Consider the following 18,685-nt stretch of genomic DNA (forward strand, 5'->3'; position numbering starts at 1 on the left):
ATTTTTGGGACATTTACGTGGAGGCCAAATTTATCAATTTGGTTGAAAAAAAGTTAATAAATCAGAGGGAGCCTAATAAGTTGATAAATTACGTGAGGCCAAGTTACCTATATCAAAGTAAGTTATCAATAAAATAAATTAATCAAGTAATTTGAACCAAATTTCCTGATTGCTTTTAAAAAATTGAGAAAAATTATTAGAAAAACATTTTCATATTAATTTGACGTACTTTCCCTTAATATGTATTTTTTTTAAATAATTATATATTGAAATATAATTTCACTAAAAAAATAAATTGAAATATACATTCATTCTTGTATTATACAAATTTTGATAATAAATTTATATTATGGTGAGAGGAGAGAGGAGAGTGATTAAAACTTTAATGTTGATATAAAAGAGGAAAGAGGAGATAATATTCGAGAGTTTAATAATTAAGAGGAGATAGAGGAGAGATAAATGATTTTATTATAATATTCTTATATTAAGCTTCCTAAAACAAAATGGTTCATTGTTATTTGTAAAGATATTATGGTATTGGATTGTAATCTACTCATATTAAAAAAAATGGTATGTTTCACCTTCCTTATATTCCTTGTAGAAAGTGTTAGTGTAAAATTTAAAGGTGTGTATAAAAAGATCTAGTGTAATGTTTTTAAACTTAAAATATGATTAGTATAGGAAATTAAATAAAAGGAGTAGAGTTATGTGTAATTTGATAAAAGATGGAGTGACATTACTATAATTTGCTCCATAATTTGGTAAAATACTTTTGACCAACGAATCTTGAAATTTTGAGCAGATAAGTCTAAAGTCTTCCTTTCATATTATAATACAAAAAGCAGATAGCTATTCACTTCAAGCAGGTAGTCCAAGGACGGCAATTTGATATTTTGCTGTTTCAAAATGCTAAATCCCTAAATGGACTAATTCTGTCAATCCAGCAATCAACATCATAATTCATAACACCATCAACAAGAACAAAGAATGCCCTGAGATTCTACCAAAGAAATTTTTTGGATTTACTGCTTCAAAATGTTCACAGTACATGTCGTCACCTTTACAAAGTAATTTTGGCCTGCAGTTTAATTGACTACAATATAGATATAAATATAAACATCTTCTTTATGTCAAATCTTAAATCTATCACTAATGTCCTAGGCACAAGGTGCTCAAGACAGATACAACTAATAGTTGCACCTTGTATAGTAAGTAGGAATGGAGCTGATCATTTTGCTGCTCTCGTTGATCCTTTCCTCGTTAGTGTTAATGGTTCTCTTCTTGTTGTGTGTTACTCGTTCTCCTAAAGCAATGGAAGGCATCCCTGGCAGCCTTGGTTGGCCTATTGTGGGAGAGAGTTTCTCATTCCTCTCTGATTTTTCAAGTCCCTCCGGAATCTTTAGCTTCATGAACAAGAGGCAAAAGAGGTAAAAAAAATATATAATATCAAATCTTAGAAATTAGTTACTCTTGATACACAGTTTAAAAATTTACACAGTTATTATCAACTAATTAGAAATCACAATAAGTATATCTATATCTTATGTATGTTTTTAGTCTCTCAAGTTTACACAGTTGTTTTTTTAGTCCCTCAAATAAAAATGTAAGTTTTAGTCTTTGAAATTCGAAAAATATTCTTTTTAGTTACTCTTCTCAAATAAAAATTTGTATCTTTTAGTCTCTCAAACTCTGATAGAGTGACTAAAGGAGTATTTTTTAATTTGAAAAACTAAAAAATATAATTTTCTTTAGAGAATTAGAAAAGACATACACTTAGTTTTATGGATTAAAAACATAATTAAACTTTTTAAAGTAATTATTGACAAGACAACCGATTCCAAGTACATGACACCCCATTGACATGATAGTGTAAAAAACCTTTATACTTTTCTTTTTACAATTACATGCTAGGAGCTAAAGAATTCCTAGGATTTTCTTTTTCTTTGATAACTTTTATTTTCTCATAGATATGGAAAGGTTTTCAAGAGCTTTGTGCTGGGGAGATTCACTGTCTTCATGACTGGGAGAGAAGCAAGTAAGATTTTGTTAACTGGAAAAGATGGGATTGTGAGTTTGAATCTGTTTTACACTGGCCAGCAAGTTCTGGGCCCCACCAGTTTGCTGCAAACCACTGGAGAGGCACACAAAAGGCTAAGAAGGCTGATTGGTGAACCTTTATCAATAGATGGACTGAAAAAATATTTCCATTTTATCAATACTCAGGCAATGGAAACATTAGATCAATGGCAAGGAAGGAAAGTCCTGGTTCTTGAAGAGGCTTCTACAGTTGAGTGCCTATAAGTTATCAAAGAAAAATTCTTATTTGGTTATACATTTCATTCCATACTAAGTAATTGAAATTTTGAATATTACAGTTTACTCTAAAAGTGATTGGACATATGATCATGAGTTTAGAGCCTTCTGGTGAGGAACAGGAAAAGTTCAGGTCAAATTTTAAGATTATCTCTTCCTCATTTGCCTCTTTGCCATTTAAACTTCCAGGGACAGCATTTCATCGTGGTATCAAGGTAACAAAATCTTGCATAACTAACCTCACAGTAAATATGTGCACTGATTAAATTTTGAAGATCACTGAACTCTCATCTCTGATGCAATGCTATAAATGTGTGCAGGCTCGGGATAGGATGTATGAGATGTTGGATTCTACAATTTCGCGGAGGAGAAGTGGCCAAGAATTTCAACAGGATTTCTTAGGATCCTTAGTTATGAAACATAGCAAAGAGGATGGAGAAGAAGATGAAAATAAACTCACAGATAAGCAATTGAAGGATAATATATTAACTCTGCTGGTTGCAGGCCATGATACCACAACAGCTGCTCTTACATGGCTCATCAAATTTCTTGGTGAAAATCCAATTGTTTTGGAACAATTGAGAGTAAGTATTGAATCCCCTATAGTCTTCTCCTTTGGATGTTTGAAGATTTTAAAATTTATCCTCCTGAATGCGATGTTTTGCAGGAGGAACACAGACAAATAGTCGCCAACAGAAAGAGTGGAACAGATCTTACTTGGGCTGAAGTTAATAACATGCCTTACACAGCTAAAGTGAGCAACAATAATTTTAGCTTGCAAGTAACTTCAAGTTTTCACATCTCACCAAGATTATCGGTCATTTAAATTTCAGGTGATCAGCGAAACTCTTCGAAGAGCCACAATACTACCTTGGTTTTCAAGAAAGGCATCCCAGGATTTTGAAATTGATGGTATGGCAATACAGAATGGCTAAATATGGCTATATAATGTGTATTTGTGTGTGTATGTTGAAACTGTTGTTTTTTGAATGAGACTCAAAGTTGATGTTAAATTTGGCAGGTTATAAAATTAAGAAAGGTTGGTCTGTCAACCTAGATGTTGTTTCTATACACCATGACCCCGAAGTTTTCTCAGATCCTGAAAAGTTTGATCCCTCTAGATTTGATGTAAGTTTCTTCCTGAAAAGAGACTTTAATAGCCATTTCTATTTCTAAGGACCCCAAAATTGATACTTTCATTCAATTGCAGGAAACCCTGAGGCCTTTCAGTTTTCTTGGATTTGGTAGTGGACCACGTATGTGTCCTGGAATGAACCTTGCCAAGCTAGAAATTTGTGTTTTCATCCATCACCTTGTCAACAGATACAAGTAAGATTAGAACAGATTTTGAATAGTGAAGATAATCACATTGCACCTAGAAAATGGACAATCACACTAGATTTTCCAAAACAACATCTATGACATTCTTTTCTGTTTATTTCAGCCTTGTCTCTTCCATATTCATTTTCCTTGTTTAAACTAAATATTCCATGAGTTTAATATCTTTGTTAGGAAACATGATTTCAGAGGAGAGGAAGAGAGAAAAACTGAGAGAAACTGAAAATTTTCTGTTAGCTTAATGAAGTGGTATAATTACCAGATGATTACATTAGTTTTTATATATGCTCACTACCAATCACAAACTACATCTCTAATACTATGCACTTGTCAACCAATCGGAAATCATAATAAGTATGACTTATAAGTTAATTATTGTAAAAGTCAACAATTGCATACAATAAAATGTGATTGAATAATATTATAAAACCCTTTCCACTATCAGTACATTAACTATTTACTAAAAAAAATTGCTACAGTTGGAGACCTCTGGAGGAAGACAATTCTGTGCAACCAACGCTTGTAAGAATGCCAAAGAACAAGTATCCTATTATAGTTGAAGCTCTATAACACGATTCCTCCAGAAACTATAAGCAAACAACAGAAGAAGAGATAGCACAGAAAAATGTTGTATATGAACAGAATCATTGTATCTTTATTGTTGTTGCATGGAGAGAAATTATGAACCAAATCATGCTTTATTACTTGTGAGGAAAGAAACTAATCCTCAATGAATAGTTCACATTTCCTTTTTCAGTATGTAGGTATAGTGCTAGTACGGAAAGCAACTACAAATAATTAATCTCCTGTTGATTCTGTTTCACCCCCTTCGTTATCTACTCATCAGTATTAGTCGTTACATTGCTTAACAGACTGTAAAAGCACAAGAATTCTTAAAAAAATTGGTAATGAAACTGAAAGTTTTATAGACAATCTTCATTTAGACATACAATACACTTTTTCTTGCGACTGCAACATCAAGTATTCTGTTGTCTTGTTGAATATTGTTTAGCTATTTCTAAAGTTATGTCCTACATTGTTTGATAATTGATATTGAAACTTTTAATGTCTGTAGTTTGTTTTTGAAGCTCATAAACAAGTAAGAAGATTAGACTGATGCACACAAAATTTGATTAACTTGACACTATTGAAGTTCAAAATCTACAGATTTGTTTGGAGGTGTTCATCATATTAGAAACCGTAAGTGGAATTAAGCCAAAATAAAACCTATAGCTATATAAGTCTCATTTTTTAGAGTATTGACCTAAAGTCAATTCCAATACCTCCTTAGGTTTCATGAAATTATACAAGTATTTCTCTTTTTTTAACCATTACATTCCCCTCTCTATGTCTCATCTTTGCATAGAGTACTGACTTCCAAGTGAATTAAGTAGCATTATGACAACGTTTTGGATGGGATAGAAAATTAAAAAGGTGAGTTTTAGTTGTCGATATTGACGATGACACATCCAAATTTTTTACTTGTGTGAGTATTTTATGTTAATAAATAAATAAATAAATTTAAACATATAAGTTATATGAAATTTATAGTGAATAATGTAAATAAAGAAAGATATCCCGTGAAGTTGAAGACAATACAATTGAAATGGCAATACTGAATAGTGAGCAGAATCACGGTAGCGTTATGAGAGGGTTAGTAATTGAATGAAATGACAGTACTGAGGATAACCTTGCTGCAGCGTTATGAAAGGGTTTAGAAAATGGATGTTATGAAACGTGTGTGCAGCAAGTCACTCTTGTAGCTTATAATTTTATTTTCTTTGATTAGCATATAAGTTTATTTAATCATCAAAATAAACTTATTTTAATACCTTCTAATTTTAACTTAGATTCTCTATGCCCCAATAACCCTGTACAGCACACAATTTATTTTCAGACGCTTTTTCAACTAGTATTTTAGCTTATTATAAGTTACTAATTTATTTATTTTATTTTTTATCCTTATTATTTTACTTGAAATTATTTTTTATCATTGTTTTTAAAATAAATTTATTTAATTAAATTATTTTTTTGGGAAAAGAAGGAGGCACGTCATAAAAAAACAAAATAAAATAAAACTACAACACTCCATTGTTTTCAAAAGTCATAAATTCATTTACATCAGGGTTAAACAAATTCATCAAATCTCTATCATTCTTTTATTATATAAAATTTAAATTATTACCATATTTTTAACATAATAAGTTTTATATATATATATATATATATATATATATAACCAAATAACACAAAATATTTTTTATTTAAAAATCTTATGAAAAAAATTTAATTCAATGAGCTAGTTTACACTAGTTCCGTCAAGCACATCCTATTTCTTCCTTTGAAACATTTTTTGTTTAAATTTTTTATATTTAAATATGATTTTTATTTTATGGTAAATTTTTTAATTTTATTTAATTCCATCCACTCCACTACTTGCTAAAACTGAACATATCCTCATCCGATTCACTCAAGGTTTACAAAATTGGCTCCATCATGTTATTTCATTTCTAGTTGGTATTTTAAAGGGGGAAAATGTTAAATAAAGATATGAACTACAAAAATCAAATAAATCATGTTTTCCTAAAAAGAGACTTCCAGGTCAATTAACAAAATGGCGTGATGAGAGGATTGGAAAATGAATTTTCGTTTTGCGTGATGGATGGGCTGTTGAAGTCTAGAAGCTGGGACCATAATTAAATTAAAATATATTTTATTTTGGAGAGTGAAGGAAACACGTCATAAAAAACAAAACAAAATAAAAATAAAACTACAAACCTCCATTGTTTTTAAAAATCATAAATCCATATTCCTGAATAGGGTTAAACAAATTTTTCAAAATCTCTATCATTCTTTTATAGTATCAAATTTAAATTATTTTCCTATTTTTAAGATGACAAATTGTTTCTGTAAAAAAGATAATAAATTATTAAGAATAAATTCAAATATATATATATATATATATATATATATATATATATATATAATTATAAACAAAAATAAAAATATTTTTTTATAAATAAATCATATGAAAAAAAATTCAATTCAATTTAATGAGCTAGTTCTGTCAAGCACACCCTATCTCTTCCTAAAAACATTTTTTTTGTTTAAATCGTTTAGATTTAAATAGGTAAATTTTTTAATTTTGGTTTTTTCCCTTTTAAATTATTGTTAAATTTTTGCTCCCAAATAAATTATTTTTGTATTTTATTTTTTGACTTTGGAATTATTTAGATAGGGCTTTAGAAAATGGAATAAAATTATTTTGATAGTTATTTAGGAAAAAAAAACAAAACAAAAAATTATTACAAACCAAAAAGTTAACAAAAATTTATTAGGAATAAAAAAATTAATGATTTATCAACAACTAAAAACATATTTAAATTGTTTATAACATAAAAGAACATGAAAAATCAACCATTATGCAATTCTCTTTGAACAAGACTTATAATTTCCGTCTAGTACTTCTTTACTTGTGGATATTAAAATTATAAGATGTAACATTTTTAAATTAAATTTCAGAGAGCAACTCAGTCCATACACTAAGATAGTGTTTTACCTTGACAGTTGAAAAAATGCATTAAAAAGAAGGATTTGCCGTGAAGGTTTCAAGACAATACATGCATGTGTAATGTTATTTCATTTCTAGTTGGTATTTTAAAGGGAAAACATGGTTAAACAAAGATATGAAGTAGAAAAATAAAATAAATCATGTTTGCAGAAAAAATGAGTTCCAAGTCAAGTCAATTTAAATTGCAAGTGTTGGGACAACTTTGATAGCGTGTAAAAGGATCATAAAATTTATGTGTCAATTTGCGTGAGGTTTGGGCTGTTGAAGTCTTGAAGCTTAATTTAGCCACAAATTTTGCATATCATCTTTTTAATTTGGCTATAAATATTAATGTTTGGTTCCTCAGTATTAATTTCATGTATATTTTCCCTTATAGTAAACAGTTTTGAGTAGAATATGGAATCATGGATGTGGTGTTTCCTTCTCTGTTCCCATTTGCTCATCCTTTATTTTTCACCCTCTCATTCTCTTGGACCAGATACCATACAAAGAATTTCACATAATGTAAATGCACGGGGTTCTTCTTTAATTTTGATTTTGTGGAATTTATCTCTATATTTGGTTGATATATTTGAAACTTGATAGCGATTAGCTGATGTATCAGTCAACTGACCCTAGTATGGAAAAAGAATACGGTGAAGGCAGAATTTTTCCACAAACTAATGTATCAGCGTGAGTTTCGTTTAATTTTTTTTTATTTAAATATTTTTGTGGACGTGTTTTAATTTTCCTTTTTGATGTGATTGGCGAGCTTAATTTTCTAACTCATATTTTAAGGGTTGGCAGACTTGGAAAACAATTGCTTTGATTTAACTGAACTGGCTGTTTATACATGTTTTCTTTTTAGAATCATATCATATGTTGGTGAAGTAGATAGTGGGAGCTTATGTTTTGGACAGAAATTGTGTCCTCAAACTTTCATGTGATAAGACAAATTAACTTCTGAATTTTCACAATAATACAGTTCTATGCTATCATAAGAAAAAAAAAAAACCACCAATAACTTGTAGATGCATTTTCTCTTAAACAGGTGGTATTCTCTGTGTTCAATTATATCTTTTGGCTGGAATCTTCCGTCTTCATATGTTGGGGATTAAAATATTTAATAGGGATTAATTAACAGGAACATATATATCCAGAAAACAAGTTGTGTTCAATTTTCCTTTTTGATGTGATTAGAGTGTCTAATTTTCTAACCCATAGTTTAAAGGTTGGAAGACTATTGTTTGGTTCAACTAAATTGGTTTATACATGTTTTGTTTTCTGAATGATATGTAGCATGCTTTCTGCGTTAGAAAACTAAGTCAGTCAATCACATGAGACAAAAATTAAATATTTTCATGGTCACCGTTGTAATAGCTTGCTACATTAAACATAATTAGTAATATTTTTTTTAATTATTATCAAAACAAGGATAAAATTTTCATGATTAAACAAAATATTTATTAAAGTTATTTAAAAATGATGGATTAGTAAAAGCGATGTAAAGGCATAAATTATTATATAAAGAATTATCTTCCAAAAATAAAATCAACTCATGATACAAAAATAAACAGAGTTTGAAGAATATATATATATATTCTGTGAATTGAATAATAGTTGGGGGGGCGGGACCTAGGATTTATCTAGACATAGCTTTCCAACTCTTAACAACTAAAACTTCAAGACACAACCCCCGATTAGAAGATCAACAGTACTTACACCTCAACTCATGACAAAAACCTTTATATTCCATAGATAAACTTAAATTTCTCAATTTAGGAGTAGTGTTTGTCAAATCTTAGACTCAATCTAATTATATTTGAATGGGTCAATTTGGATTGGTTTTCTAAAAAATATATAAAATTCAACCTAATAACCAAGATAACAATTTAATAATACTTAATTACAACAATTTAATAACACTTACAACTCATCCACCATATCCTAACAATGTCCAACTCCTAAATTGTGACAAATATAAGTTTTCTAACTTATAAATAATTTAATTTGTAAATTTAAATTTTCACAAATATTAATTTAAAAAGAATTTGTTTAAATGATATAATTTTGAAAAGTATGTTAATTTTATACATATTCTTTCAACAAATATTTTAGAATTATGTATTCTTTTTAATTTAATATAATATTTATTTTTAAATATTTCTAACATCTTGAAATTATATCATATACAATTATCAATTTACAAATAATTTAATAAATGATATACTTTTGACAAATATATTTTTTAGGTATAATTTCAAAAAATATTTTATAATTTAAATTTTTATAGTTTAAGGTAATATTTATATTTTAAATGTTTTTCTCCGAATTATATATATCATAAACAATTATTTCTAGCGTTGTTTCAAAATAAATTTTGGGGAGCAATTGCATAAATTAGTAAGGCAAAGGTTTTAGCTTGAGAATTGAAAAAAATGCATAAAAAAGGATATCCATTTTTGAAATAAAATAAATTTATTTAATTAAATTATAATATATTTTATTTTGGAAAGTGAAGGAAACACGTCATAAAAAACAAAAAAAAAATAATAAAACTACAAAGCTCCATTGTTTTTAAAACTCATAAATCCATATACCTGAATAGGGTTAAAAAAAATCTTCAAAATCTCTATCATTCTTTTATAGTATCAAATTTAAATTATTTTCCTATTTTTAAGATGATAAATTGTTTCTGTAAAAAGAGAATAAATTATTAAAAATAAATTCATATAAATATATATATATATATATAATTATAATTATAATTATAACCAAAAACTAAAAATATTTTTTATTAACAAATCATATGAAAAAAATTTAATTCAATGAGCTAGTTCACAAGCTAGTTCTGTCAAGCACACCCAACTCTTCTTTAAAACATTTTTTGTTTAAATCATTTAGATTTAAATATGTACATTTTTTAGTTTTGGTTTTTGACCCTTTTAAATTATTGTTGACTTTTTTCTCCCAAATAAATAAATTTTGTATTTTTTTAACTTTGGGTTTATTTAGATATGGCTTTAGAAAATGGAATAAAATTATTTTGATAGTTATTTAGATAAAAAAGAAAAAAATTGTTACAAACCAAAAAGTTAACAAAAATTTATTAAGAATAAAAAAAATTAATAATTTATCAAGAAATAAAAACATATTTAAATCGTTTATAACATAAAATAAAACAACATGAAAAATCAACCATTATGCAATTCTCTTTGAACAAGAGTTATAATTTCCATTTAGTACTTCTTTACTTGTGGATATTAAAATAAAATAAATCATGTTTGCAGAAAAAATGAGTTCCAAGTCAAGTCAATTTAAATTGCAAGTGCTGGGACAACTTTGATAGCGTTTTAAACGATCATAAAATTTATGTGTCAATATGCGTGAGGTTTGGGCTGTTGAAGTCTTGAAGCTTAATTTAGCCACAAATTTTGCATATCATCTTTTTAATTTGACTATAAATATTAATGTTTGGTTGCTCAGTATTAATTTCATTTATATTTTCCTTCCCTTATAGTAAAGAGTATTGAGTAGAATATGGAATCATGGATGTGGTGTTTCCTTCTCTGTTCCCATTTGCTCATCCTTTATTTTTTACCCTCTCATTCCTTATGCCACCCCCATGACAGCTTTGCCTTGCTCCACTTCAAAAACTCCTTCACTATTAATACTAGTTATGACCATTATGAATATCCTTATTATTATCATAAATGTGATCATGGCTATTCAAAGACGAGAACATGGGAAAATGGGACAGATTGTTGCTCTTGGGCTGGAGTCACCTGCCACCCCATCTCTGGTCACGTCACTGAGCTCGACCTCAGCTGCAGTGGTCTTGTCGGCAAAATCCATCCAAACAGTACGCTTTTCCATCTTTCTCATCTTCACTCACTCGACCTTGCTTTCAATGATTTTGATGAATCTCATTTGTCATCTCTCTTTGGTGGGTTTGTGAGCCTCACTCATCTCAACTTGTCTGCTACGTACTCTGAAGGGGATATTCCTTCCCAAATTTCTCACCTTTCCAAATTAGTCTCACTTGATCTCTCATATAATATGTTAAAGTGGAAGGAAGACACTTGGAAGAGATTGCTCCAAAATGCAACAGTTTTAAGGGTGCTTCTTTTGGATGAAAATGATATGTCTTCCATTTCAATCAGGACACTCAATATGTCTTCCTCTTTGGTTACTCTTAGTTTGGTATGGACTCAGCTAAGAGGAAACTTGACAGATGGCATTCTCTGTTTACCAAATCTTCAGCACTTGGATCTTTCAATTAATTGGTACAATAGCTACAATAGGTACAATAGGTACAATAGGTACAATAAAGGTCAGCTTCCAGAAGTGAGTTGTAGAACAACTTCTCTTGATTTCTTAGATATTTCAAATTGTGGTTTCCAAGGGTCAATCCCTCCCTCTTTCTCCAACCTCATACATCTCACTTCCCTGTATCTCTCATCTAACAACCTCAAGGGTTCAATCCCTCCCTCTTTCTCTAACCTCACACATCTCACTTCCCTGGACCTCTCATATAACAACCTCAACGGTTCAATCCCATCCTCACTCTTAACCCTTCCACGGCTAAACTTTCTGAATCTACACAATAACCAACTCAGTGGTCAAATCCCAGATGTCTTTCCTCAGTCAAACAGCTTTCACGAATTGGATTTGAGTTATAACAAAATAGAGGGTGAGCTGCCATCAACACTTTCAAATCTTCAACATCTCATTCACTTGCATCTTTCATATAATAAATTGGAGGGCCCTCTGCCTAACAATATAACAGGGTTTTCAAACCTAACATCGTTATGGTTACATGGAAACTTACTGAATGGGACAATTCCTTCTTGGTGTTTATCTTTGCCATCTTTGGTGGATTTAGATCTATCAGGAAACCAATTCTCTGGGCATATTAGTGCAATCTCATCATATTCCTTGAAGAGATTGTTTTTATCCCACAACAAGTTACAAGGAAATATTCCAGAATCAATTTTTAGCCTTCTAAACCTTACTGACTTAGATCTATCATCAAACAATTTAAGTGGATCTGTCAAATTTCATCATTTCTCCAAGCTTCAAAATTTGGGAGTACTTTACCTTTCACAGAATGATCAGTTATCACTAAATTTCAAATCCAATGTCAAGTATAATTTCTCCCGTTTATGGAGATTGGACTTATCTTCTATGGATTTAACTGAATTTCCAAAATTATCGGGAAAAGTCCCATTTTTGGAATCACTCCATTTGTCCAATAACAAACTTAAAGGTAGATTGCCAAATTGGTTGCATGAAACGAACTCATTGTTATATGAATTGGACCTCTCTCATAACCTATTGACGCAATCATTGGACCAATTCTCGTGGAACCAACAACTCGCAATCATTGATCTTAGTTTTAACTCAATCACTGGTGGCTTCTCTTCCTCAATTTGCAATGCAAGTGCAATTGCGATTCTCAACTTGTCTCACAACATGTTGACAGGAACCATTCCACAATGCCTTACTAACTCATCATTCCTTCGAGTCTTGGATCTACAACTGAACAAGCTTCATGGCACTTTGCCAAGTACCTTTGCAAAGGACTGCTGGCTCAGAACTCTGGATCTCAATGGCAACCAATTATTAGAAGGCTTTTTGCCAGAATCTTTGTCCAATTGCATTTATCTGGAGGTTTTAGATCTTGGAAACAATCAAATAAAGGATGTGTTTCCCCATTGGCTTCAAACTCTACCATATTTGGAAGTATTGGTTTTGAGAGCCAACAAGTTGTACGGTCCCATTGCGGGATCAAAGACCAAGCACGGATTCCCCAGTTTAGTCATTTTTGATGTCTCTTCCAACAACTTCAGCGGCCCAATTCCAAAAGCCTACATTAAAAAATTTGAAGCCATGAAGAACGTTGTTCAAGATGCCTATAGCCAATACATAGAAGTTTCTTTAAATTTTTCTTATGGATCCAACTACGTTGATTCTGTGACTATAACAACAAAAGCAATTACTATGACAATGGATAGAATTCGAAATGACTTTGTAAGCATTGATTTATCGCAAAACCGATTTGAAGGAGAGATTCCAAGTGTCATTGGGGAGCTTCATTCTCTCAGAGGACTCAACCTTTCCCATAACAGACTTATTGGTCCTATTCCCCAATCCATGGGAAATTTGAGAAACTTAGAATCATTGGATCTCTCCTCAAATATGCTCACTGGTGGGATACCTACAGAATTAAGCAATTTGAACTTTCTTGAAGTCCTAAATCTTTCCAATAACCATCTTGTGGGAGAAATACCTCAAGGAAAACAGTTCGGTACTTTTTCCAATGATTCCTATGAGGGAAACTTGGGGTTATGTGGACTCCCATTGACAACAGAATGCAGCAAGGACCCTGAACAACATTCTCCACCTTCAACTACCTTCAGGAGAGAACCAGGATTTGGATTTGGGTGGAAACCAGTGGCTATAGGATATGGATGTGGAATGGTCTTTGGAGTGGGAATGGGATGTTGTGTATTGTTAATAGGAAAGCCTCAATGGCTTGTGAGAATGGTTGGAGGTCAACTAAATAAAAAGGTGAAAAGGAAGACAAGGATGAGATCTAATGAAAATGGTAGCAGAATGAATTAGTTGATATATGGCATGACTGGAGAATGTCTTGTTCCATACCTGCCATCTTTGAAAACAAAACTTAAGGGCAAGAACTTTATCACACTGCATTGCATGGGAGATCTGGTTCAAAGTTTTGCTGTAATATGAATGTGTTATACTTTTGCTTTTTTTGTGTGTTCCTTTTTGTTTTTTACGGGTAGAAGAGTGCGATGTATTGAGCTTGCAGTTTTGATTTATTTAATAAGTATAACTGTGGCATTAATTGGTTGTATAATAATAGATGTTGTATATTTTAAAAAAATCATATGTATTGGCCAATGCTAAAATATATTGTATCTTAATTCAAGGAGCTGAATTCACGGTTTTAGCTTCTATTGTAGACTATTTAATTAATTTGCTAACTATTTAACCAGCGTGACATGGCTTTAGAAGCTGAGGTCCAGGGCGTAAGTATAAGAGCACAAACAATGCATACTAAAGGAAGGCCATGGGTATAGTCTAGGCCACATGGTCCGTAGGATATCACATATTTATTTTTTATTAAATTGTCACTCAAAAAAATCAACATTGTCATTAAATAAACCAGTGTGCTGTACAATAATTCACTTTTTATCATTCAAAAGAAAAAATAAAACTGTTTTATAATATTTACCTTAATGATTAAATATATTTTTGTCTTTAATAAATAGTTGATTTTTTTTTCTTCCTAATATATTTTTTTTTTGTTTTGAGTACCTTATAAAACAATAATTTTATTTTTTGTCTTAGATATTTTGTTGTAATCTCTAATAAATTAGTGAATTTTTTTTACTCCCTCTTGAATTATCTAATTTTATTTTAGTTCCGACTAATAACAAATAAAAAAATTATCAAAAAATAAACACACAATTTGTGAATTTATCATGGACTAAGAAAAGTATCAAGGACTAAAATAAAATGATTTTTTTATTTGAAACTCAACGTAAAGTAAAAATTTATTAAAAATTAAATATTTATTAGGGATTAAAATTACAATTAAAACTTATCTTAAAGATTAAATTTATTATAATTTTTTTAATTGATTCACAAGATATAAATATTTACACTTGTTAAAATATACTATAATTTCTCTTAAATTATTTTAATGAAAAGCAATAGTAAAATAGTAGGAGCTTAATCTAAGTTATGTTCGGCAAATATCAAGTAAAATTGGTAAGAGTGTGAGAAACTTCATTATTTATCATTTCCAACTATGTCCAATTATGTGGATCAACTAATGTGGGTTGTTGAGCTAGAGACTCTTGCGAAAAAATATTGTCTGATAATGAGAAGAATACATCATAAAAAAAATAGAAAAGATAATAAATTTGTTTAATATGGTTCATACTCTCATCCTTGCATTGACAATCTCATACATTTTAAGGACAATCTAGACAAACTTACTAAAATTCCCTCCTAACGACTTCCCTCTCTTTGTTAGGGTAGTAACATTTTCTTCACACCGGATGCAGTGATTCTTTTCATTTCAAAAAATCTTTATTTATAGACCTAACATTTTAATCTTAAATGAATTTAAATCTTTAATTTACAAATAATATATTTAATTCTAAATGGTATCTTAAAAATAAGATAATATCTTTTTTAAAATCTAAACAATATCCTATAAATTTTTTAATCATTGATTGAACCATCATTAATTCCTACATCCACAACCTCTATATAAGTTTTTATGACAAGTTAGACAAACTTGCAAACCTTCCCTTAACATGACTCAATCTCTCTTGGAGTGTTGACCTAAGCTGAGTGATTATTCTTATCTCATAAATCTTATTTTATAGACATAACATCCTAGTCTTAAATGAAGAAACAAATACCTAATTTATTAATAATATATTTAATTTTAACAACATTCTAAAAATAAGATAATATCTTTTTTTAAGAAAACAATATCTTATAGATTTGAGAATATAAATTTGAATTGTTTCCGAATAAAGTCTTGGGTATGCAGTTAAATATTTGAAGAAAATTTTTTATCATTCATAATAATCATATTGACTCAAATAAGATTATCTTCAATGGAATATACCTACTATCCGAAAGAAAAACCTAAGATGTAAGATATACCAAGAAGCAAAGTTGGACTTATGTAGATCAACCAACTAATCCCTATACCCACTCATCACCCAAGCTCAGTCAAAACTCGCTTGAGCCCCAACCCTGCATCTAGGGGTGGAAATGAGTCGAGCAGTTTGTCGAGGGCCTTTGGCTCGGCCTATGTAAGGCTTGCCTTTGCTCAGCTTGTTTACTATAAAGGTCAAGCTCAAACTTTTTTAAAAAGTCTTTTTAGATAAAAAGGTCAAGCTCAAACTATAAAAAAAACTTGTTAAGTTTGTCAAGCCGACTTGTTTAACTAATAATAATAATAATAATAATAATAATAATAATAATAATAAATTTATTTTATCAAATCTTATCTTATCCAGATTTTATTCTATCTAGATTTTATTTTATCCAGATTTTATTCCATCTAGATTTTATTTCGTCCAGATTTTATTTCATCCAATCTTATCTTATCTTGTCTAGATTTTATTTTATTTCGTTTTGGGCTTGGACTTAAAAATAGATTTGTGAGCGTTGGGACTGAGGACCTATATAACAGCACCAAGGTTTTAGTTTAGGCAGTTTTTTTTCGGAGAGGAGAATAATTCTAGGATTTTAGAATTCCAGTTTTTATTACTGTTCATGCACACTGTTCACGTAAAATAAAATTTGTTTTCTGCAATTTCGTTTCGGCTTCAATCTACAATTTCGTTTCCACTGATTAATGGAAGACTAAGTCTCCAGCATTGTTTTGTCTTGAGGATCAAGCACAACTATCTTTGAGTTTTTGTTATTACTATTGAATAATGATCATTTTTTTCTCTTCACCAATTACTTTGTATTTGTTGCTATTAATCCATGCATGTTTAGTGTTTGATTAATTGTCTCTGCGCTTAATTTACGTTCATGCTTAATGATCAGTTTCGTTCATGATTAATTGGTGCCTGTGTTGTTTAATCACATAATGACAGCCTTATGTTAATTTTCGCTTAGTAATTTAAGTTAGGGTTGGATTAAGTGGTTGAACTGATTAAGGATAAATTCTCGTAACCTAGGATAAGAGACTTGCTTGTGAATGAAGGGGAAACATGTTTTAATTCTGTTATTTTCTAATTCAAATTTGTTTGCTGTTTAATTTACAATTTTATTACTATCTGTTATGAACGTTTGGTTGACCATTGCTTGTTGGGAGACGACCTAGGATCACTTTCTAGATACTGCATTTTTAATGTTTATTTGATTTGGGTACGACCTCAATCAATAGTATATAAGATATGGCTTGAGTAGACTAAGAAGAAATTATTGTAGATATATTTTAAAATAATATATTTAATATAATTATATATTCTAAAAATTGAATTAAAAATTGTTAATTTAACTAATAATAATTTTTGTTTGGCTATATTAGTGTAAATCATCTTTAATCTATACATTTTTTAATATTATGCTCTTTTTATTTTCTTTTGATATACTTTGTGTTTTAACGACTTGAATTCAATATGATTTTGTTTATCAATTATTTTTGGATTTGTACATTACTTATACGAAATTTTATAAGTTTCTTTTTTTAGTTAGTATTTCACTAGGTTTTAAAATAATTAATTAATCAAAGACATCCTTAAGCAAACTTTTAAATAGACTCGTGGGTCAAGCCAGACTTTTATGTAAGCCGGACTGAGCCTTAAAAAAAAGCCTATAACAGGTAATGAGCCAAGCTCAAGCCTTACTTATTCAAGTCCAGCCGAACTAAAGCCTAGTAAAACTTGGCCTGATTTGGCTCATTTCCACCCCTACCTCCATCGCTTAAGCTCTTAGCCAACACCACTAAAGCTACATCAAGAAACATGTTAGTTTTTGTGCCCATTCTAGCTTAAGCGCTACCCAACACCATTTAAGCTACTTCAAACTAATTTACTCAAATTAAAAATAATAATGATTCTACTATTTAATCACTACACATTAAATACCTAATTTATTTTCCGCACATCACGCAACTGGTCCATTTATCTTTAAATCTAATTAAAAAAATTATAAAACTCTTGAACCCCAGAAATATGTCTACGTTCTGTTATAGTTTAATTTTAATTTCCTTCCCCAGAAACAATAAAAAAAACACATTCTCAGCTGTGTTTTACCTTTTTTTTAAGGACCTTACCATGGTTTTCTGTAACCACTCCCGTAAGGTTGATTTGAAAAAATTAATATATAAAACGATTCCCTCCCTAAGAACTGATTTCTTATTGTAAAAACGAAAAAAAAAAAAAAAACAGGGATGAAAATTTGATTTACGGGAAATCAATTTCGCACTCATGAAAAATAAATAATAAATTATATCATGCATGAAATAATTATTAATTTATATCATTTGGGTGAAAAATTTCCCAAGTAGTCCAATCCAAATAATAAATAAACTAAACCAACACTTTCCTAAATTGAAATAAGATCAATATCCAATCCAAACAATAATCAAACTAAAGTACCTATTTCTGACGTAGAAAAGGAGATTTCAAATAATTATAAAATCCTAAAACAACAAGATAAAATAATTTTTTTTGGCATACTTAGAAAATTATTAAAAATATATCAAAGCTGAAATAAAATTCACAAAAATTATTAATAGCATTATCTTTATTTTTTCCTCCACAGTTAATTATATATTTTATTAACAAGAATTACATTGCTAAAGAAGTTGGCGATTTTTATCATTGAAAGAGATAAAAAAGAACCCTTACAACTTACATTGAAATATACTTTATAGAAAATTTCTAAATAAATAGTTTCAATAAACTGCAATAT

General features: G+C 29.6%; 2 protein-coding genes across 2 annotated transcripts; both read left to right on the top strand.

The window, feature by feature from the left end:
- The first annotated feature begins 1,218 nt into the window (after nucleotides 1–1,218).
- LOC100810666 (abscisic acid 8'-hydroxylase 3) lies at nucleotides 1,219–4,221 on the top strand. The gene is made up of 9 exons (XM_003548077.3): nucleotides 1,219–1,427; nucleotides 1,968–2,286; nucleotides 2,376–2,528; nucleotides 2,634–2,897; nucleotides 2,981–3,067; nucleotides 3,147–3,225; nucleotides 3,335–3,441; nucleotides 3,524–3,642; nucleotides 4,131–4,221. The coding sequence occupies exons 1-9, from the start codon at nucleotides 1,219–1,221 to the stop codon at nucleotides 4,219–4,221; spliced, it is 1,428 nt and encodes a 475-aa protein (XP_003548125.1).
- Nucleotides 4,222–10,649: 6,428 nt separating this feature from the next.
- LOC100778950 (receptor-like protein 7) lies at nucleotides 10,650–14,168 on the top strand. Its single transcript, XM_014768512.3, has one exon. The coding sequence runs from the start codon at nucleotides 10,742–10,744 to the stop codon at nucleotides 13,826–13,828; it is 3,087 nt and encodes a 1,028-aa protein (XP_014623998.1). The 5' UTR covers nucleotides 10,650–10,741; the 3' UTR covers nucleotides 13,829–14,168.
- Nucleotides 14,169–18,685: the final 4,517 nt, after the last annotated feature.

This window comes from Glycine max, chromosome 16, assembly GCF_000004515.6.
Source record: "Glycine max cultivar Williams 82 chromosome 16, Glycine_max_v4.0, whole genome shotgun sequence".
In the NCBI taxonomy this organism is placed as follows: Eukaryota; Viridiplantae; Streptophyta; class Magnoliopsida; order Fabales; family Fabaceae; genus Glycine; species Glycine max.

What these genes read in the sequence shown, in the direction of transcription:
- LOC100810666 (XM_003548077.3), top strand. Translation starts at nt 1,219, where the DNA reads ATGGAGCTGATCATTTTGCTGCTCTCGTTGATCCTTTCCTCGTTAGTG. An exon ending in CATTTCATCGTGGTATCAAG is followed by an intron (nt 2,529 to 2,633) that starts GTAACAAAATCT and finishes AAATGTGTGCAG; the next exon opens with GCTCGGGATAGGATGTATGA. An exon ending in TTGTTTTGGAACAATTGAGA is followed by an intron (nt 2,898 to 2,980) that starts GTAAGTATTGAA and finishes GATGTTTTGCAG; the next exon opens with GAGGAACACAGACAAATAGT.
- LOC100778950 (XM_014768512.3), top strand. Translation starts at nt 10,742, where the DNA reads ATGGAATCATGGATGTGGTGTTTCCTTCTCTGTTCCCATTTGCTCATC.